A 22,798-nucleotide genomic window follows, 5' to 3' on the forward strand; every position below is an offset into this window, starting at 1 on the left:
ATCACCCCCTAACTGCTCTCCCCTGCTGGCCTGATTGCCCCTAACTACCTGCCATGGCCCCTGCCACCGTGGCTTTGTCTGGAAAGATGCCTGGTCTAATTAGCATATTGCCCTTTTATTAGTATAGATAAGATCTGAATCATAACCAGGAAGCAGAGTGTCTGTCTTCTATTGCTGTGGCTGGAACAACCAGACCAAGCTTGGAAGGCTGGCTTTGGGAATGGCTGGAGATTACATGTGGATTGAAGGGATTCCTTTCCCCACAACTACCATTGAAGACCTCAGATCTTTGCAGGATGAATTTGTGGCAAGGGATGAAGATATCATCACAATTTCTTACCCAAAGTCAGGTAAGAAAGTGGGATGAGACATTGGGGAGGTGGGGAATGGGGTTACCCAAGGTGTGCCTTCTCTATGCCTCACCTTTGACTATGCTTTGGTGACTGGTGTGGTTACACCCCAGAAAGAGGGGGTTCACACAGGCAATTATGATATAAAGGGATGTGACCACCAGGGCATTGTAGAGGTATAGAGAGCCTTATGGGTGAAGAGGCTAAGGCAGAGATTCAGGTGATTGCGATGGGTGTTTAAAAGGAACAGGTGCCCTGGCTGGTGTGGTTACATGGTTAGAACGCTGGTCCGTGCACTGAAGCATCTTGGGTTTGATTCCCAATCAAGGGTATGTACTTGGGTTGCAAGTATGATCCCCGGCCTCAGTCAGGGTGTGTGTGTGAAGTAACCAATTAATGTGTCTCTCTCATATCAATGTCTGTCTGTCTGTCTGTCTGTCTGTCTCTCTCTCTCTCTCTCTCTCTCCATCCCTCCTTCCCTTTCCACTCTCTCTAAAAATCAATGGAAAACTATCTTTGGGTGAGGATTAACAAAACAAAAAAATAATAAAAACGGGGGGCTGGATACCTGAGAATCTTGGCAGAAGGAACATCTATCCTGCGATGTCCACAGCAAATGTAATATTGTGAGGAGCAAATACATATATTCTGACATTTGATAAAATGGGCAGAAAGACTTCATTCAAGATTAGTGCAATGAGAGAGAGAGAGAGAGAGAGAGAGAGAGAGAGAAAGAGAGAGAGAGAGAGAGACACTAAAATCAACTCTGAAAATAACAGCCAGCTGGGGATTTGTAGGTAATGAGCAGAGTGAGGTCAGTGGACGCAAAATTACTAAGAGGATTGAATTAGACACGAAGGGTTAGAAAATTCTTGCAAAAACGGCCTAACAAGATTCATGCGAAGACAAGCCAAGGCATTGGACATCAAGGATGGGGGATGGGGACCTTGGTAAGCTATCCAGGGTGAAAGGATTCCCATTATTGATTTATAAAAATTCTTGCTAAACTTGGCTCAGCAAGGATGGTCACAGACCACCCCGGTCAAGACCTAGTCATGTACAGGACTCAGAAGAGTCTGGCTAACGTTTTATCAAAGATAGAGTCTTTGTCAGAGTTGGAGAGGGAACAGAACAGGGTGGGCTACATGTGGAATGGTCTAGATTTGAAATATATAGAGGGATAGTCAGGAACCTGAAAAAAAACAACAACTTTGTGGAGAATAGGGAGAGTGTAGGATCAGGAGATGAGACTGGATGTGTTTAAATGGAAAAATCAACGTGGAATTTTATTATTGTTGTTAATCCTCATTGGAGGATATTTTTTCCATTGATTTTTAAAAATATATATTTTTTATTGATTTCAGAGAGGAAGGGAGAGAAGAGAGAGATAGAAACATCAATGGTGAGAGAGAATCATAAATCGGCTGCCTTCTGCATGCCCCACACCGGGGATCGAGCCTGCAACCCAGGCATGTGTCCTGACCGTGGCCTCCTTGGTTCATAGGCCAACGCTCAACCACTGCTCAACACCAGCTGGGCTCTTTTTTGAAAAAATATTTTTATTGATTTCAGAAAGAAAGAGAGAGAGACATCAATGATGAGAGAATCATTGATCAGCTGCCCCTTGCACACCCCCTACTGGGGATTGAGCCTGCAACCCGGGCATGTGCTCTTCGCTGGAATCGAACCTGGGACCCTTTAGTCCCCAGGATGACGCTCTATCCACGGAGTCAAACCGGATAGGGCGGGAATTCATTTCTTGATGATAGTGGACATACCGTATGTTAGTTTCAGGTGCACAGCATAGTGATTGGACGTTTATGTTCTTACAAATTGACATCCCTCCGCCCCATATCCCCAGTCCCCACCTGGTCCCACCCATACTGATTACGATATTACTGACTCTATTCCCTGTGCTGGCTACTTCTGTTTTTGGATGTTATCTGTCTCAACCACCGAGCCAGGCCAGCTGGGATCAATGAGGAATCTTGAAGTCATGGTGAGGCATTAGGAAATTGTCCAAAGACAACGTAATTCCAAGAAAGGTTTTGAAATGGCAAAGTGATAGGTGCATATTTAATAAATAAATAAGCAAGCAAATAAATAAACAAACACAATGTAGTGATGGAGTCAAAAGTCAGATTGAAATAGGTGACACTGTGTTCTTTTGCTCTACAGGAACCAACTGGATATTGGAGATCATCCATCTGATCCACACCAGGGGAGATCCCAGCTGGGTGCAATCAGTGGGCAGCTGGAAACGTTCACCATGGCTAGAAAACGCTTCCGGGCTTGAAGATATAAAGCAGCAGCAGGAAGACCCACGTTTCTACACCTCCCACCTCCCCATTCAATTCTTCCCCAAGTCAATCTTCAAGTCCAAGGCCAAGGTGAGCCCATAAGACAATGTCCGTTTGGATCACTTCTCAGGGTGTCCAGGATGCCCACATTCTCAGGACACGGCTAACATGTGATTCAGTAAAGGAAGATATGCTAAAGGCTTGCTCCAAGGCGCAGTGTCCTGTTCCAGACAGTCTCCCTGGTATTGCTCCAGAGGACACTCAGCCTTTAGTTAAAAAAAATCCCGGCTGCATCGCCAACACCCCGGTCCTCAACATGGACGTGGCCATGGGGGAGGCATCTCAATCCTAAACCAGCACCTAAGTTTCAGAGGAGATGTGAGTTTGGCACTCACTTTTGAAACTCCATGAGAGCTTTTCCAATCATGACACGATCAATGTTGGGCAAGTCGTTCCCATTCAGTAGATCTACAGCCCTCCAATGTGTCATTTTAGGAGCTCGAAAGGAAGACTTTAACAGTGAGTGATCCTGGGCTATACATGTGCATTTTGCCTCATCTGAGATTACAGTTTAAAACATACGACACCAAAAATATTATTCACATTGTATGAAACACCTTCAAGCAATCTTATGGGGTGTGGTATTACTAGATTTATTATGAAAATATTGGAAGAGATAATAACTGAAAACTTTCCCACCTGGTGAAGGAAATAGACATACAAATCCAGGAAGTGCAAACAGCTCCAAACAAAATGAACCCAAAGAGGCCCACACCCAAACACATCAACATTAAAATGCCAAAGGCTAAAGGCAAAGAGAGAATCTTAAAAGCAGCAAGAGGAAAGCAATTAGTTACGTACAAGGGAGCTCCCATAAGACTATCAATTGAATTCTCAACAGAAACTCTGCCTTTTAGTGCTGAGTGGTTCACTGCAATGACCCTCTCTAATGCACCGACTGAACTCGGCTGCCTCTCTCCCTCCTCTTCACTGAGGACACAAATCCTACTAGTCCTGAGACTTTCATGCATAGATCTCCATCATGATCTCTCGCATATAACTTTCCTTAACGACTTATGAACAATGACAAAAAAAAATCCCACAAAAAACAAACAATGACTTGTTATAGGGAAGTCTTCTCCAAGTCTATCTGACTCTCTTTTGTATACATGAAAGGCAAACACTGAGCAGAGCTTAGAAGCTGAGACCGCCCTACTTGCTTCTTCCCCTGTACCTGTCCTTCACTCTTTTTTATTTTATTTTATTTTTTATTATTAGTTAAGGTATTACAAATGTGTCCTCATTAACCCCCAACCCCCCCCCCCCACACTCATGCTCCCATCCCCCTGTTGTCCATGTCCATTGGTTTGGCTTATATACATGTATACAAGTCCTTCGGTTGATCTCTTCCCCTTACCCCCGCCCTCCCCTACTTTCCTTCTGGGGATTGATAGCCTGATCGCTGTTTCTCAGTCTTTGGATCTGTCCCTGTTCATCAGTCTATGTTGTTCTCTATAATCCACAAATGAGTGAGATCATGTGGTATTTATCTTTCTCTGACTGGCTTATTTCACTTAGCATAATGCTCTCCAGTTTGTCCTTCACTCTTTGAGGAAACATTGGAGAAACGTGCAAGTTTGTTTTTATCTCTTGAGTTTGCACCACTCAAAGCAGCATGATGAGTCTACTCATGCTACCATTTTGAAATTTAAATATATTTTGTTGATTTTTTACAGAGAGGAAGGGAGAGAGATAGAGAGCTAGAAACATCGATGAGAGAGAAACATCGATCGGCTGCCTCCTGCACATCTCCTACTGGGGATGGGCCCGCAACCCAGGTACACGCCCTTGACCGGAATCGAACCTGGGACCCTTCAGTCCGCACGCCGACGCTCTATCCACAAAGCCAAACCGGTTTTGGCTACCATTTTGAAATTTATAAAGACCATTCACATCTGCCCTAATCCCTATCTGGGGAATGCTGGTATGGTAGGAATTTCTAGGAAAATCAACAGGAGCCCAGAACATGAACTTCCTGGAAGAACACAGAGTAGGGTGTCACTGTCAAAGTCCCAACAAAACTAAGGATGTTTAATTCACACTCAGGGCCTCTTAGTCAGTGGTGCCAAAATGGAATAGCATTATCCCCCCCACCCCCGCCCCGAGAAACCTTTAGAAAACTTCTCCATTCATTGCGTCATAACGTCCTTGAGAGCCAAAATGATCCACACGTTTCTCACTGTTCCCTCTGAAAAGCCTGAGTAAGTGTCTGTCATATGGTGGGTTCTCAATATTTTGTTAAGTGAGTGAATGAAAGAAGATTACAGTGAAGCTCAACACTTTAATGAGAATTGAATTTTTCTTGACTTGCAAAAATTTCAGGGCAGTGAGAATGAGTATACCTATTTTTATTTCCTTTTTTTTTTTTTTTTCATTTGAGTGTATCTACATCATGAGAAATCCCAGAGATATTCTTATTTCTGGTTACTATTTCTGGAAAGCGATCAAGGTCACCAAAAATCCAGGCTCACTTGAAGAATATTTTGAATGGTTCCTTCAAGGAAATGGTGAGTGTGACTCAAAATAAGGATTCTAGGTGGAAGGGTGGAGTTCCTGCCCCTCACATCCAGGTCTTAATTTCTTATGGTTTATGCAACGACATTGCAATCCAACCTCGATGTTGTGGAATCTGAGCAAGTCCCATTTACACAGAACCTCTGTCAACATGCTTTGCTCCCATAACATTTTTTATATAAATATATTTACTTTATTTTATTTATTTATTTTTAATATATTTTATTGATTTTTTTACAGAGAGGAAGGGAGAGGGATAGAGAGTTAGAAACATCAATGAGAGAGAAACATCCATCAGCTGCCTCCTGCACACCTCCTACTGGGGATGTGCCTGCAACCAAGGTACATGCTCTTGACCGGAATCGAACCTGGGACCCTTCAGTCCGCAGGCTGATGCTCTATCCACTGAGCCAAACCGGTCAGGGCCCACAATGTTTCTTAAAAGTAGTATAAACATATAAAAAAGTAATTCACTATACTCAAAATAAGAGATGTATGAATTTAAACTCTACTGAGATATCGTGTCTCACCTAACATCTTGGGAAGTTGTTGGAAGCCACCCATTGTCTTCACTATCAGAGAAATGTAAACAAGGAGCCCGGAACGCTGGTGAACCTTGAGCCCTGGCAAGGGTCAGAGCTATGCACCGATTGTTTAGTCCAGACAATGGTGGCTCACGCAGTTTCCTGACCAAATAATCTCAGAGTAAATCTTTACTAATATTTACTGACCTTTAAGATAGTCTGTGAATGGAATTGCCTGCCTAGGGCTAGATGTGTATCTAAACTTGAATAAAGGTTGGCAAGGCCTGGACACCAGTGAAGTCCTTCCTCTTGTGCTTGGACTTTCCACGTGGCCCCCCCCCCAATTTCCAAATTACTATTCCTTGTCTCATCATTTGCATGCAGCCCTTCTCCAGATCCCGAACCCTAAACCATGTGGGACGTGGCTCACACAGGAAGTGTATTAGTTTCCTATCACCGCTGTAAGAAATTATCACCAATTTATTGGCTTTACACAACAACCAAAAATTGTCTCATGCTCTGGAGTTCAGAGATCCAAACTACCCTTATGAGCTAAAAGTAATTCAAGGGCATTAGTACATTCCATTCTTGAAGCTCTAGGGGAGAATTCACTTCCTGCCTTTTCTGCTTTTAGAGGACGCCCATATTCCTTGGCACATGGCCACATCCTTCCAACTGTGCTGTCATCACATCCCCTTGTCTGATTCTGACACCCTGAATCTCTCTTACAAGGACCCTTTTAAAATTTTTTTAAATTGAAATTTTTATTTTCTGTTAATCCTCACCTGAGGATATTTTTTCCATTGATTTTTTTTTATATTTTTATTGATTTTTTACAGAGAGGAAGGGAGAGAGATAGAGAGTTAGAAACATCGATGAGAGAGAAACATCGATCAGCTGCCTCCTGCACACCTCCCACTGGGGATATGCCTGCAACCCAGGTACATGCCCCTGACCGGAATTGAACCTGGGACCTTTCAGTCCGCAGGCCGACGCTCTATCCACTGAGCCAAACCGGTTTCGGCTCCATTGATTTTTTTTAAGGAGAGTGGAAGAGAGAGGGAAAGACAGAGAGAAACATCGATGAGAGAAAAACACATTGATTGATTGCCTCCTGCATGAGCCCCAACCAGGGCCAAGACCAGGGAGGAGCCCGCAACCAAGGTATGTGCCCTTGACTGGAATCGAACCCGAGACCTTTTGGTCTGCAGGCCGATGCTGTAGACACTGAGCCAAACCGGCCAGGGCTCTAAGGACTCCTGTGATTGCATTCTTTCCGTCTTGATAATCTATAGATCCTAAATCACATCTTCAATGTGATTTTGGGATTAGGACATACACACTTTTTGTGGGGACCATTATTTGGCGAATCAGAGCTCTCATTCAAAACGTCTGAATGACAGTCTGGTGATGAGGCTGTGTAAGAGGCGTGCTCAAGTGTTTCCGATGGGATGGGAAAGGGTTCAAACCTATCTAGGGTAACTGAGAATTCTGACATTTTAGCATTTACACTTTCATGTGTAACTTCTCCTTCTTCAGTGGAAAGACACACACAGAGAGAGAGAGAGAGAGAGAGAGAGAGAGAGAGAGAGAGAGAGAGAGAAGATAAGCATATAAAGCTATCGAAATGGCCCTTGTTTGTCAACTAGCTTATTTGGAACAAATCAACAATATCAAAGTGACAGGCGCACTTGAGATCTGATCCTCCACTACATTCATCTCAATAGAGAGAGCGTGTGGCAGAAACAAAATTCCTGTAAGACGTGCTGTCCCAAAGGTATGGGGGTGGGTGAAGGAGAGGCAAAAACATGTGCTGTCTACAGGTAATTACATCATTTAAATCACATTAGGAAACATACACAGACACACACACACACACACACACACACACACACACACACACACACACACCACAAAACACCAAAGATATTGACTCCAAACTAGGTGGAATTTTAGTTCAGCTCTTTCATTTCCCAACTAAATTCTCTTTAAAATTCAAAATCTCTTTTTCTCACAGGGAGATCTGGAGCTCATCTTACATAGGGTATCCTATAGAGCACCCAACTGGTTGCTTATCGAGACAGTAAATGCAGAATTCTATTTCTCGTGCAAATGAGAGGAAACGAATTTCCAGCACTTGAGTCCCTTGCTCATCAAATACTTAATGGCATCGGGAAAGGGTGCAGAGTCGCCTACTTGCTGATCAGCTTCCGAAGGCGTGGCTGACATGAGCAGCGTTGCCTAGCCCAGTGGTTGGCAAACCGCAGCTCGCGAGCCACATGTGGCTCTTTGGCCCCTTGAGTGTGGCTCTTCCACAAAATACCACGTGTGGGCGTGCACGTACAGTGCGATTGAAACTTCGTGGCCCGTGCGCAGAAGTTGGTTTTCGGCCTGGGCGAGTCTATTTTAAAGAAGTGGCGTTAGAAGAAGTGGGGGGAGTCCATTGGTCAGGCGACGGGAGATGCAGTGCGGGGGGGGGGGGCGGGGGGGAGGCGTGCGTGATTCATGCACCAGTTGAGTGAGCCCGTCAGGCAGCAGTCTCATTGTGCAGTGGTTAGTGCTAGTTGTGTCCGCAAATCGTGCGTGGGTGACAAAAGTACCTACTCGAAGCATAAAGTTACCTGTATTTTTCCAACCAGCTGCAAGTCCTACAGGTATTTTTGTCATCAATTTAAGAACAGCGTTTGCTGTTCTTTCCTTATTCGGGTCTACATATTTATGCGAACAATCATTTTTAAGCACGAACCTTATCAAGAGTAAATTGAGACGTTGTCTTATTGATGAGAACCTGGAATTGTGCCTAAAATTAAAAACAACAACATACAAACCTGACTTACCCAAACTTTCCAAGGAGATGCAAGGCCATTGTTCACATTAGTGTTTGTCAGTCATTGTCACGATTTAATTTTATGGATATTGTAAGGTAAATTGTAAGGAATTTAATTTTATCAATAAATAATATCGTTATTAAGTATGATATCAAGTTTTATTCAACGTGCCTAGAGTTTAACTAAGACTTCAAACTTTAAGTAAAGTTTATTAAGTTAATTTTAGGGACCATTGTGGAGTGAAAGATGGTGTAGTGTCGAGGATTGAGAAAGGGATGTTGAGATGGTTTGGACATAGAGAGAGGATGAACGAAAAGGAGATAGACGAAACAAGTATACAAGACGACTGTGGATGGGAGAGTTGGAAGGGGTCGACCTCAGCGAACGTACCTCCATCAGATTGAGGACGTTTTTAGCAAAGGCCAGTTTAGGAGTACCCTCATGAAGTTAATCACAATGTCCCTACCTATATAGTTTAAGTTTAAAAAATTTGGCTCTCAAAAGAAATTTCAATCGTTGTCCTGTTGATATTTGGCTCTGTTGACTAATGAGTTTGCCGACCATGGGCCTAGCCAATGGGGCTCGGAAGCATGAGCTACTCCCCTTCTCTCCTGGCTTCTCTTGCAGTGCCATTTGGCTCATGGTTTGACCATGTTCGCGGCTGGCTTCAGATGAGAGGAAGAGAGAACTTCCTATTGATATTATATGAGGGGCTGCATCAGGTAATTCTTCTACCAAAGTGTCACTCTTTCCAACTCCGTTCATAGCTGTCTACAATTCTTTAATTTTACGTATTTATTTTTTAAATTAAATTTATTGGGGGTGACATTGATGAATAAGATTACATAGGCTTCCGGTGTACATTGCTATGATTAAGAATAGAGTTACCATATGACCCAGAAATCCCCCCATTCTTTTTTTTTTTTTTCAAATATATTTTATTGAGTTTTTACAGAGAGGAAAGGAGAGAGATAGAGAGTTAGAAACATCGATGAGAGAGAATCATCGATCAGCTGCCTCCTGCACACTCCCCACTGGGGACGTGCCCGCAACCAAGGTACATGCCCTTGACCGGAATCGAACCCGGGACCCCTCAGTCCGCAGGCCGATGCTCTATCCACTGAGCCAAACCGGCTTCGGCCCCATTCTTTTTTTTTAAAAAAAAAATACATATTTTAATTGATTTCAGAGAGGAAGGGAGACAGACAAATAGAAACATCAATGATGATAGAGAATCACTGATTGGCTGCCTCCTACACACACCCCACCGGGGATGGAGCCTGCAACCCGGTTATGTGCCCTGAGCGGGAATCGTACTGTGACCTCCTGGTTCATAAGTCGACACTCAACCACTGAGCCACGCTGGCTGGGCAATCCCTTCATGTCTTTTTTTTTTAAAAAAAATATTTTATTGATGTTGGAGAGGAAGGGAGAGGGAGTGAGATATAGAAACATCAATGATGAGAGAGAATCATTGATTGGCTGCCTCCTGCATGCCCCCTACTGGGGATGGAGCCCGCAACCCAGGCATGTGCCCTTGGCCTGAATCGCACCTGGGACCCTTCAGTCCGCAGGCTGATGCTCTATCCATTGAGCCAAACCAGCTAGGGCCCCTTCATTCTTTAATGTTTCCATTCTACGCTTTCAATCAGAGCTGATCCCAGGAATGCGACCAAGGGGGGCGGGGGGGGTCATTGCCTTTTTGTCATTGACCTCATGAGTTGGCCCATGTTCTTCAATTTTTTTAATTTATGTCTTTTGACGTACTTAATGCATGCACCGAGGACAAGCTTCACAACATAGGTACTTGCTGGGGGTCATCGACGATTCTACGGCAAAAATCTGGGAACCAAAGGGCAGTGTCAGGTGGGGACCCACGAAGGTGAGGCGTGACTGGGTCAGGGCCAGTACGGGAAGCAAGGACGTGTTCCCAGCTTCACAGGAAGAGGATTCCTGTCGGGGTGGATTGTGCAGGAGTGGATGTTCATGGGAAGCTTCGGTTGGCATCAAAAGAAAGTGGCGTAATGAGTCTCACAGTCAATTGTCTCTAATGGGCATTCGCTTCTAGGCACGCGCTCAGCTCGCACATTTCCTACGTGAACATGACGAGCTCACGCGCTTCCTGATTTCCTTCGTTTTCTGTCTCCTCCTCACCTGCAGTCTCTCCTTGCTTCCCTTTTCCCTGTTGTACTTTAATTTCATGTGTTTTTTTAGAATATATTTTTATTGATTTCAGAGAGGAAGGGAGAGGGAGAGAGAGATAGAAACATCCATGATGAGAGAGAATCATTGATCAGCTGCCTCCTGCACGCCCCCAACTGGGGCTCGAGCCCACAACCCAGGCATGGGTCCTTGACCGGAATCCAACCCAGGACCTTTCAGTCTGCAGGCTGACGCTCTATGCACTGAGCCAAACCAGCTAGGGCTAATTTCATGTTTTCTCTGTTGTGGTTCTCCTTCTAGGACATCAGAGCCAGTGTGGAGAAGGTCAGCCAATTCTTGGGCACAAAGCTAAGCCCAGAAGAACTGGACTCCATCCTCAAGAATGTAACCTTCCAGGCCATAAAAGACAATAAAATGAGCAATTTCTCTCTACTCCCTGATGTCCTTATGGATCACAGCAAAGCGTGTCTTATGAGAAAAGGTAAGAGAGAGTCTCTAATCTTACAACATGGATGTAATGGACAGTGAACCCCCCAGCTTCTATTGATGCACTAAGACATGGGGTGATGAAAATATCTGACTCTATTAAAATCACATAAGTTGTGCAGGACTTTGAGAGTTTAAGGAATAATTTGAAGTATTTCTAAGGTTGTAAAGCAATCTTAGGGGAAAAAAAAGAAATCTTAGAAAATGAAGCATTGCCGATGAATTACATCTCTCTCTCTGACAGTTTTTATGAGTTTATTTGAGCCAAATTGATGACAATTGCCAGGAAGCAAAATCTCAATAGACTGAGAAAATGCTCCAGAAAATGGCAATTTTACAATTTATTTTATACATCAGAATCAATGGAGAAGATGAAAGGGGTTTACATGAAATCCATTGATGATAGCTTAGGGAGGTAGAAGAAAGCAAAGTGGGGAAATCCCTGGAATTGAATAAAATGGGGAAATGAAGAGACAAATACTTTTTTTTTGTTTACATTGGTGGGTACATTATATTTTAATAATATAAAAATATATTTTAAAAAATGTCTTGCGTGTTAAACGAGGCAGACGTGTAATATCCTAACACAGTGCCAGGCATTGAAGAAATTACTGCATTTTAGGCATGATCGCTTTTGTTGCCTTAATCATCACTCAGTCCTCACAATGTCACAGGAGGTAGGTACTGGGAACAATCTTTTTTTTTTTTTTTTTAAATTGATTTCAGAGAGGAAGGAAGAGGGAGAGAGAGATAGAAACATCAATGATGAGAGAATCATTGATCGGCTGCCTCCTGCAGGCCCCCTACTGGGGACTGAGCCCACAACTCAGGCATATGACCTTGACCGGAATCGAACCCAGAGCCCTTCAGTCCCCAGGCTGACACTCTGTCCACTGAGCCAAACGGCTAGAGCTGGGAACAGTCTTGTGAAACAGATGGCAAACAGTAAACTCAACTACATTATTATGCAACTGGTAGTCAGGCATTGAAGCCAAGGGCATCTGAATCCAGATGGGGAGCTTTTAACTGCGTGGTTACACTGGGGGTGTGTTTTGTATTGACGGTGTAAGATCAATTCACAGTAGAGATGGACAGAGAAGTTCAAGTTGTGGCACCTTATCTGTAAATCTGATCCAGACTCATGTTTTGTGTTTGACAGGAATCATTGGCGACTGGAAAAATCACTTCACAGTGGCCCAGAGTGAAGCCTTCGATAAAGTCTACCAGGAGCAGATGGCCGGGCTCCCCCCAGGCCTCTTCCCGTGGGAATAAGGGCCTCACGTGTCTGAATCGGGGTGCAAAGGCTGACTTTCCTGAGATTCTTGTGTACCCAACAAAGCAAACTCTACATGATGAATGATATTTAGGAAATAGGTGGGTCCAGGTAGAACCCCAAGAGATGTGATTTCTAGAACCCAATTATTGACCCGGTCCTCACCTTAACCCAACAAGGCCTACAGTCCATTCCACACTTAATTGACACTAACCATGTTCCTTTTCTGCTGCCATGCCAGCTTCCCAAAGTGAATCTTTCGTCATATTTCAAATATACAGAAGAACAAACAGTATTTTTTTAAAAAACAAATGGCAATTCTATCCACATTAAAAAATAAAATTTAAAGCACACCCTCCTCCCATGATCAAATGCCCAGACTGCTCCTGCCCTGCCCCCCCCGCCCCCCCCTTCAACACCTGTCACTTTCCAGCCACCAAGATCTTGGAAGCTAAGCAAAGAAGGGAATCCACTGAGAAGAGTCTGTAAAGTTACAGCTTAAAGAGAATTCCGTTCAAGATGGCTGAGTAGGTGAAAGCTGTGCTCACCTCCTCCAATGACCACATCAAAATTACCTCAACCTATGAACCAGGAGGTCACGGTTCCATTCCCGGTCAGGACACATGCCCGGGTTGCGTGCTCAATCCCTGGTGTGGGGTGTACAGGAGGCAGCCAATCAATGATTCTCTCTCATCATTGAGGTTTCTATGCCTTTCCCTCTCCCTTCCTCTCTTAGCTCAATAAAAATACATTTTTTAAAAAGTTACAGCTTAAAGAGATCCTTGGAGAGTCCCATTCAAGATGGCGGAGTAGGTGAACACTGCGATCACCTCCTCCAATGACCACATCAAAATTACAAGTCAGCTCAGCTGGTGTTGCTCAGTGGTCGAGCATTGACCTATGAAGCAGGAGATCACTGTTCAATTCCAGTCAGGGCACATGCCCAGGTTGCAGGCTCAATCCCCAGTAGAGGGCATGCAGGAGGCAGCCGATCCATGATGTTTCTTGCGCATTGATGTTGCTATCTCTCTATCCCTTCCTCTCTTTCCAAACAGCAATAAAAACTTATCATTTGGAAATAGTGATGTTGGGTGTAGATAATATTAACATTTCATAATAAGTTACCCAACTCCCAGACAATTTGTTGGCTAGGATGTGATTTGAATAAAACAATTACAGCATGAAGCATAACATATGGTATCTTATTTTGTTGCTGTTGTTGCAATGGTAAATGGGAATGTTTGTTTGTTTTTTAGTTGTAAATGAAAATTTTCATTTTTCCTAATATTAGTAGTTAACAAAAGGAATGTCCCCCTTTTTTCCTCAGAGCAACCCTATTCTGTTGGGCTTTTTTTAATTGGAGAGAGAGAGAGAGAGAGAGAGAGAGAGAGAGAGAGAGAGAGAGAGAGAGAGAAGGTATAGGGAAGCCTAGTACTTATTCTTCAGTATCTGCCATGGGCATAGCTGTGGCCATTACTCTCACACAGGGAGCATGTGCTTTGGCTACAGTGCCAGGATCTTGGCTATAATCTAAAAAAGAAAACATGCCCGAAGCATTTCCTTGATTTTCATGCACAAAAGAAACATTTTGTACAGTTGGGTTGTCCTATGCTGGAGAGGACAGAAGACAGCCTTTGAACTAAGAGCTCAATCTTTTTGTCAGTTTAGTGACAAAGTTTGGGGCTTTCTACCCTTAAGAGGACATATAAAGGTTGTGCAATGCAAGAGATTTGGAGTCCAGTCATGACGACATCCAATAAGCCCGTAAAATCCCCTTAATTCTCTTTCATCACGGGGTGAGGGAAAGGACTAAATATTTCTCTTTGGTTCAGAATCCAATTGAGAAACCTTAATTACAGATGATCTGACCTAAGTATTGGACTATTTTTTGGAGCCAATTGTAATTTTTCTTTAGACACTTCATGTCACCCTCCAGCTAATGGAGACAATAAATAAAGGTTTCTCCCTGGTTGGGTAGCCCAGTTGGTTAGAACACAGTCCCAGTACGCCAAGGTTGCGGGTTCAATCCCCAGTCAGGGGATATACAAGAATCAACCAATGAATGCATAGGTAAGTGTAACAACGAAACGATGTCTCTCTCTCTCTCAAATCAATCAATAAATAAACAAACAAATGCTTTCTGCTGAAGAAACTTCCTCAGAAGAGGGAAAGAGTAACAATTCACCCGCACATTGTGTTAGGGTAGAATCACTAGAAAACACAAGATCTTGAATGTCTACCTTCAAAATCTAAAGAAGTTAGGCTCTCCCTACATTCGTGTGGCATAACAGTCCAGGTATACTGCTGTTGATTCCAAGTTAAAGGCACACAACAACGGACTCTGAGAGGCCCTGGCCAGGTAGCTCACTTGGTTGGGGCATCATCCCGATATGCCAAGGTTGTAGCTGGTCAAGCGGAACGAAGTGAACTGGAAGAGGACGTTCTGCCAGGAAAAGGCGGGGGCCTGCAAGCGAGACTTATTGTTCAGAGGCAGAATTTCCTTGATGTGATAAATAGCCCATGAGGGCATGGAAAGTTCAAGGGAGAGTGCACTGCTGCAGGTGGGAAGGGTCTTTGTATCACATAGGAAATTAACAGTGTAATGTATAACTTAGCTCTGATGATCTCATAAGCATGCCTGTTAGTCACTGTCACTTGCTGTACTCCATTGTCATTTGCTGGACTCCCCAAATAAAAGCCGTGAGAGCTTTGGGGGCATTGCTACACGCCTGAGCGAGCGGTAGCCCTTTGCTTCTCTAAACTCATCCTGCACGCCGAGATCACCTCAGCGTCACCGTTCACAAAGAACATCAATAAAGGTTGAGCGGGTTTGATCCTCGGTCAGGGCACATATAAGTATCAACCAATGAATGTAGAGATAAGTGGAACAACAAAGAAGTGTTTCTCTCTCCTTCCCTCTCTCTCTAAAATCAATACATTAAAAAAAAGTTGACTCTGAGAATGTCCTGGTACCCTCAAGAAAGCATTACTTAAGTTACAATCCAAAAATAGGAACTATTTCTGGGGATATTTGAGAGCAGAGTGTGAGGATTGGGCACCTCTGGATGTCAGAGAATCACAATGATATCGGATACTCGAGAATCTTGGAGAAAACTTCATCCTCTGCCATGAATTTTTCTCACAGGTAAGGTAGGGGTGTTACATGTGCTAGTACAGTGGGGCCTTGACTTACGAGTTTAATTTGTTCTGTGACGGAGCTTATAACTCAAATTACTCATATGTCAAATCACTGTGACGTTCGCTGCGCCAACTAGCGGTGGGGTACCTGAGGCTGGCTCATAACCTGAATTTTTTTGAGCTTGCAACTCAAAGCAAAAAATCGGCCGAGAGACGGCTCGTATCTCAAAAAAACTTGTTAGTCGGAACACTCGTAAGTCAAGGCCCCACTGTACAAGGTACAGTCATCTGTTTAGAAATATATTCATCAGACTGGTGCAGCCACTGTGTAAAACAGTACGGTGTTTCCTCAAAAAGTTAATAATGGAACACCCACTTGACCCAGTGATCCCACTTCTAGGAACTATATCTCAAGAAACCAGAAATACCAATCAGAAAGGATATGTGAACCCCTATGTTCATAGCAGCACAATTTACCACAGCTAAGATTTGGAAACAGCCCACGTGCCCATCAACAGACGAGTGGATTAAAAAACTGTGGTACATCTACACAATGGAATACTACGCCGCTATCAAAAAGAAGGAACTTTTACCATTTGCAACAGCATGGATGGACCTGGAGAGCATTGTGCTAAGCGAAATAAGCCAATGGGAGAAAGATAAATATCACTTATTTGTGGAATACAATGTCCTCTTTGCAGAAGTGTCTATTCAGGTCTTGTGCCCATTTTTGAATTGAGTTGGTTGCCTTCCTTTTGTTGAGTTGTATGAGTGCTTCATATATTTTGGAAATTAACCCTTTATCAGATGTATCATTGGGAAATATGTTCTCCCATACACTGGGCTCCCTTTTCACTTGGATGCTGGTTTCCTTTGCTGTGCAGGAGCTTTTTATTTTGATGTCGCCCCTTTTGTTTACTTTTTCCTTTGTTTCTCTTGACCTAGGACAGTGGTTGGCAAACTGCGGCTCGTGAGCCACAAGCGGCTCTTTGGCCCCTTGAGTGTGGCTCTTCCACAAAATACAGACTTCTGCGCATGGGCCACGAGGTTTCAATGGCACTGTATATGCGCGCCCGCATGTGGTATTTTGTGGAAGAGCCACAATCAAGGGGCCAAAGAGCCGCATGTGGCTCACGAGCCGCAGTTTGCCGACCACTGACCTAGGAGATGTATCAGCAAAAATTCTGCGACACGAGATGTCTGATATTGGGCTGCCTATGTTTTCCTCTAGGATTTTTAAATTTTTTATCCATTTTGAGTTTATTCTTATGTATGGTGTAAGTTGGTGGTCTAGTTTCATCTTTGTTTTCCATGTGTCTGTCGTTTACCCAACACCATTTGTTGAAGAGACTGTCTTTACCTCATTGTATGTTTTTGCCCCCATTGTTAAATATTAACCCACCGTAATAGTGTGGGTCAATTTCTGGGGTCTCTGTTCTGATCCATTGGTCTATATGCCTGTTCTTGTGCCAGTACCAGGCTGTTTTGATTACAGTGGCTTTGCAGTAGTTTGATTCCAGTATTGTGATCCATCCAACTTTGCTCTTTTTCTTAAGGTTGCTGCAGCTATTCAGAGTCTTTTTTTGGTTCCATATACATTTTTTAAGTATTTGTTCTAATACTGTGAAGTATGTCATTGGTATTTTAATAGGGATTGCATTGAATCTATAGATTGCTTTGGGTAGTATGGACATTTTAATGATGGTAATTCTTCCAATCTTCCTCTATTTCTTTTTTCAATGTCCTATAGTTTTCTGAGAATAGGTCTTTACTTCTTTGGTTAAGTTTATTCCTAGGTATCTTATTTTGTTGTTGTTGTTGCAATGGTAAATGGGAGTTGTTTTTTTTTAAGTTGTAAATGAAACTTTTCATTTCTCCTAATATTAATAGTTAACAAAAGAAATGTCCCCCTTTTTTCCTCAGAGCAACCCTATTCTGTTTTGTTTAATTGATGAGAGAGAGAGAGAGGGTGCACAGGACAGGAGTTGGCTGAACGTGGCCACCCCTGCCTTGACTTTTCCAAACAAGCCTGAGCCCCTAGGTGTTTACTGGAATCTTTATGCTTAGTCTTCAGACATCCTTGCTTAAAGGACACTACAGACGCATGTGTCTTTTCAAGGATGCTTACCCTGCTGATAGTGTCTAAAAGTTCATTTTAGTTCAAGCTGTTGTTACAATAAAAGCCTGAGGAGGCAGGTAAATGGGGCTGTTTGGTTCTTCTAACCAAACAGTCCCTTAGCCCTCTCTTTTACAGAAATGTGTCAGAGTAATCATTTATCCATCGCTCTGGGTCAGCCCCAGTTGAAGGGGGTGGGGGGTGGGAGAGAGAGAGATAGAGATAGAGATGAGAGAGAGAGAGAGAGAGAGAGAGAGAGAGAGAGAGAGATCAGTTTGCTGTTCCACTTACTTATGCATTCACTGGTTGCTTCTTGTATGTGCCTTAACCAGGGATCAAATCTACAACCTTGTAATATCAGGACGATGTTCTAACCAAGTGAGCTACCCAGCCAGGGCTACAATGCTATAATACATCATGTGTATATTGTATGTGTGCTCACCACCCAAAGTCAAGTCTCCTTCCATCACCATTTATGCCCCCTTTATCCTCTTCTAACTCCTCCCACCTTCCTATCCCTCCAGTAATCACCGTACTGTTGTCTGTGTCTGTGAATTTTGTTTTTTTGCTTGGTCCCTTCACTTTTTTCATCCAGTCCCCTAACCCCCTCCTCTCTGACCGCTGTCAGTCTGTTCTCTGTATCTATGAGTCTGTTTCTATTTTGTTTGTTAGCTTTTAGACCTTTTCAATTCCTTATTTCTTATGCTGAAAAAATAAAAATAGTGCTGGAGGTCAGGGGTGGCCAGTCGTGGACTGCCATCCAGCCTCCGCCTCTGACACCACAGCTTGGGCAGTTCCTAGGTGGGGCCCTGTGTCAAGCTCTGGGCCAGGGGAACACACATCCACAGGCAAAAGTGAGCGCCATGTTGGGCGCCAAAACTGTTACTGAACTAAAGGGGTCCATTTGCCTGCACACATCAAAGCCCAATAAGATGAATAGGAGTTTGCAGCAAAGAAGTAAGGGTCTATTTTTAGGAAGTGCCTCACGCCCAGTCACAGGCGAGCTGGTGCTTAAAGACTTGGCTCCCTGATGGGTTCTGTAGGGGGAAAATCATGAATCATGGTGACTAAGGGAGTCGCAATCATGGTCAGCACAGTGGTCTCTACTGATTGGTTAGGGCTAGGGTAGAGGTAGTTGGTCATTGCTTCTGTCCCTGATGTCAGCCATAGTGTCACTTAGTCTTGTTTTACCACTTTTCTGGGCCTGGAGCTGAAATACAAGGGCAACCTCAGTATCATCTCTAGTTTCACTGAAACTCTGTCTCTGTGTCTCTGTGGTCAACAGACCCGAGGCTTTTGTTCCCGAGATTATTTGATGCCACCAGAACCTCAGTGTCCTGAGGGCTACTTACTGAGGATGCAAACAGACAGGGAAGAAGGAGGCAGGTGAGCCAGGGTGCTGGACGGGGCCAGTTTCCATCAAAAAGGGAGAACAGGTCTTACTAAAAAAAATGAAATTTTATAGCTGGCTATAAGCTCTCTACTCCAAGAGTCATGAAGGTCAGGTGAGAAGAATCAGAAGCTCTAGAGCAGTGGTTCTCAACCTTCCGGCCCTTTAAATACAGCTCCTCATGTTGTGACCCAACCATAAAATTATTTTCGTGGCTTCTTCATCACTGTCATGTTGCTACTGTGATGAATTGTCATGTAAATACCTGATATGCAGGATGGTCTTAGGCGACCCCTGTGAAAGGGCCGTTCGACCGCCAAAGGGGTCGCAACCCACAGGTTGAGAACCGCTGCTCTAGAGACACCTGAGAGAGTTACAATATTCTTCCCCCCCCATTTCTTAAGGATCATAAAAGTGGAAATAACCACTAACTATGGCATGGTCTGGTCCAAACTAGTTGCAATGTTTTGCAGCAACCAGTCCACCATATTGTATCTCAATGATATTTGGATAAACCTGGGGGGAGAGGGGGAGAAAGAAATAAAGGGGCCCCCCAGTTGCGCAGCCCAGGTGGACAGCAGGAATTGTGGACCCGGAAGTAGCTCCTCATTCATTCCTAGGACTCCCTGTGGCTGCCCTGAGGTCAAGGTGTCAGCTGGAGTGGGGAGGTGTTGGCAGGGGTGGGGCAGACCAATGAATGGACAACCCTAAGAGTGTGAGACATGCTGTGACGAGGACAAGTACAGGACCCCAGGGGACCATGCTCAAGTAAGCCTTCACAAGGCAGATGAGTGGAGACAGGGCAGGGGTCATCCCAGGGACAGTGCCTGGACAAGTGCTGTGCAACCTAAATAGACAGTGAGAGAGAGAGATTGGGTGAAGGTGGGTGAAAAGCTACATCCCTCTGTCCATGTCCCATAGCCCAGAACACTGGATGCCAGGGAGGCTGGGAAGTGTAGCCTTGACTCTCGGTGGCCACGGACCAGCTCATAGCGAGGGTCTCACCTCTGTGCTGGAAAGAGCCTGGGTAAGGGAGGTGGGGGGCGGACAGCTGGTCTAATGCATCTGATAATAATAACCAAGCAGCAGGGATAACCAAACAACCAAATGCCATTTGCTGAGCACACACGACTCAGCAGAAATTCTGCCAACACTTGACCCATAGTTCTCTCACTGAGACTTTTTGGCAGCCCAGAGATGTGCTGCCCTGTCTTATACATGGGTACACTGTGTCGCAATGTTGCTCTCTGAGCCTCCCTCCCCTCATCTGCCTCGTGAAGGCACCACTGTGTACACACTATGTGTACCTGGGAGAATCTGAGGAAATAACACCCCATGCTCTCAACACACAGTAGGACCTCAGGAGATGACCTGCTTTCCTGAGAGCTGCTGGACGGTGGGAAGTACTCGCATACCCTCTAGTGGTCAAACAGCGCAGCATGGTGCCACCTGGGGGCCACATCCTGCAATTGCTCCTCAGAGCACTGAAGGATGTTGCTTCTTGGCGGAGTTCTCAAGCTCAACTCAGTGAGGGTCCAACAGGTGACCATGAGGGAGGCTGGTTTCGAGACCTAGAGAGCCATGTGGTTGTGACAGATTGGGGAGCCATCCCAGGTCTTTAGCAAAGTGCTGCCACGTGGTTAGTTTTTATTTTTGTTTTTCAATCCTAATTTTTGTGAATTGTGTCTCTGTTTTTAGTGATGGGCACTAATCACAATTGTTTTGCAAGTACTTTGTTGGCCAAACACATCTGGAGGCTGCCTAGAGCCCGTGGCCCACCATTATCCTATATAACAAAAGCCTAATATGCAAAACAACTGAATGGCGGAATGACCAGTGGAACGACCAGTCACTACGACATGCACTGACCACCAGGGGTCAGACACTCAACACAGGAGCTGCCCCCAGGCCAGCCAAGGCGGGTGCCAGTGAGAGGGGAGGGGATCCCCAATCGCCCCACAGATTGACCCTGATCACCGGCCAGGCCTAGGGACCCTACATGTGTACGAATTTTGTGCACTAGGCATCTAGTAGTGTCATAATATTTTTTAAAAATCTTCCCTTTTTTGTGTGGCATCTGTGTCAGTGAACTTTATGTATCACCTTGACTGGATAAAGAGGTGCCAGACAGTTGGTTAAGCTCAAGGACATACAATTACATTTTGAGCTCTTCCTTGCTTTCAGCGCTTCACACAGTTTTGTTTCTGCTCCAAATCTCGAATCCACCATGGTTCTCTGAGTGAAGAATGAAGGTTTTAAATAAAAATTTCTTTTAGGCATTTAAGCATGCAGATCAGCAGTTCCTACTAAGGAACTGTAGCTCTGGATATTTATCTGAAGAAACCCAAAACACTAAATTGTAAAGACAATATGCACCCATATATTCATTGCGGCACTACAGGACCAGTGCACAAAATTCATGCACTGTGTGTGTGTGGGGTGTCCCTCAGCCCAGCCTGCACCCTCTCCAATCTGGGACCCCTCGAGGGATGTCCGACTGCCAGTTTAGGCCCGATGCTAGTCACAATCTGGGACTGCTGGCTCCCAACTGCTCACCTACCTGCCTGCCTAATTGCCCCTAACCACTTCTGCCTGCCAGCGTATCACCTCCTAACCACTCACCTGGCCAGCCTGATTGACTGACACCTAACTGCTCCCCTGCTGGCCCAATTGCCCCCAACTGCCCTCCCCTGCAGGCCTTGTCCCCCCCAACTGCCCTCCCCTGCCAGCCCAGTCGCCCCCCAACTGCCCTCCCGTGCAGGCCTGGTCACCCCTAACTGCCCTCCCCTGCTGGCCTGGTCACCCCTAACTGCCCTTCCCTGCTGGGCCGGTCGTCCCCAACTGCCCTCCCCTGCTGGCCCCGTCGCCCCTAACTGCCCTCCCCTGCTGGCCTGGCCGCCCTCAACTGTCCTCCCCTGCTGACCTGATTGCCCACAACTGTCCTTCCCTGCCGGCCATTTTGTGGCTGCCATCTTGTGACCACATGGGGGTGGCCATCTTTGACCACATGGGGTGGCCAGCTTGTGTGAGGGCGTGACGGTCAATTTGCATATTACCTATTTATTATATACGATAGCCAAAATAAGGACGCACCTAAGTGTCCATCAACAGGTGAATGGATGAGGAAGGGTGCATACATAGACAATGGAATATCAGTCGGCCATAAAAAGTAATGAAATCTCGCCACCTGCAACCACCTGGGTGGGCCTGGAGGGCGTCGCTGAGAAAAATAAGTCAGACTGAGAAAGACAAATGCCAGGTGACTTCACTTGTGGAATCTAAAAAATAAGCAAGCAGATCAGAAACAGACTCACGGGTACAGAGGACGTTTTGACGGTTCCCGGATGGGAGAAGGTTGGGGGGGATGGATGAAAACAGTGACGGGATTAAGAAGTACAAATGGGCAGTCACGGAAAAGTCATGGGATACAAAGTACACATAGGGAATATAGTCATTAGTCCGATATATTAAAAGCCTAATATGCTAAGTGCCTGGTCGTCCAGTCGTCTGTCCAACCAATCAAAGCGTAATATGCTAATGATACGCCAAGGCCCCTTGACTGCTCACTATGACGTGCCCTGACCACCAGGAGCAGACGCTCTGACCAGCAGGTTAGCTTACTGCAGGGGTCCAGACAATCGGGATTGAGCGAGATG

The 22,798-nt window shown here is 44.8% G+C and overlaps 2 protein-coding genes across 3 annotated transcripts in view; one reads left to right on the plus strand and one right to left on the minus strand.

Moving 5' to 3' along the window:
- The window catches only part of LOC132216030 (saoe class I histocompatibility antigen, A alpha chain-like), a 107,730-nt gene that overhangs the window by 19,237 nt on the left and 65,695 nt on the right, over positions 1–22,798 (minus strand). The window lies entirely within an intron of this gene.
- LOC132216046 (sulfotransferase 2A1-like) lies at positions 147–13,706 on the plus strand. Of its 2 annotated transcripts, XR_009448694.1 has the most exons (7): positions 147–350; positions 2,529–2,740; positions 5,091–5,217; positions 9,204–9,298; positions 11,040–11,220; positions 12,385–13,029; positions 13,312–13,706. XR_009448694.1 is itself a non-coding variant. In XM_059665086.1 (6 exons), the coding sequence occupies exons 1-6, from the start codon at positions 221–223 to the stop codon at positions 12,495–12,497; spliced, it is 858 nt and encodes a 285-aa protein (XP_059521069.1). In that variant the 5' UTR covers positions 147–220; the 3' UTR covers positions 12,498–13,706. The 2 variants fall into 2 exon arrangements, 1 of the variants encoding a protein (XP_059521069.1); XM_059665086.1 differs by having other exon boundaries at positions 12,385–13,706.

The sequence above is a fragment of the Myotis daubentonii genome, chromosome 15, assembly GCF_963259705.1.
Source record: "Myotis daubentonii chromosome 15, mMyoDau2.1, whole genome shotgun sequence".
NCBI classification, from domain to species: Eukaryota; Metazoa; Chordata; class Mammalia; order Chiroptera; family Vespertilionidae; genus Myotis; species Myotis daubentonii.

Bases quoted from the DNA above. Each gene is read 5' to 3' on its own strand.
- LOC132216046 (XM_059665086.1), top strand. From the start codon at position 221: ATGGCTGGAGATTACATGTGGATTGAAGGGATTCCTTTCCCCACAACT. The intron at 9,299-11,039 runs GTAATTCTTCTA...TTCTCCTTCTAG, and splicing joins TATATGAGGGGCTGCATCAG to GACATCAGAGCCAGTGTGGA. The intron at 11,221-12,384 runs GTAAGAGAGAGT...TGTGTTTGACAG, and splicing joins AGCGTGTCTTATGAGAAAAG to GAATCATTGGCGACTGGAAA.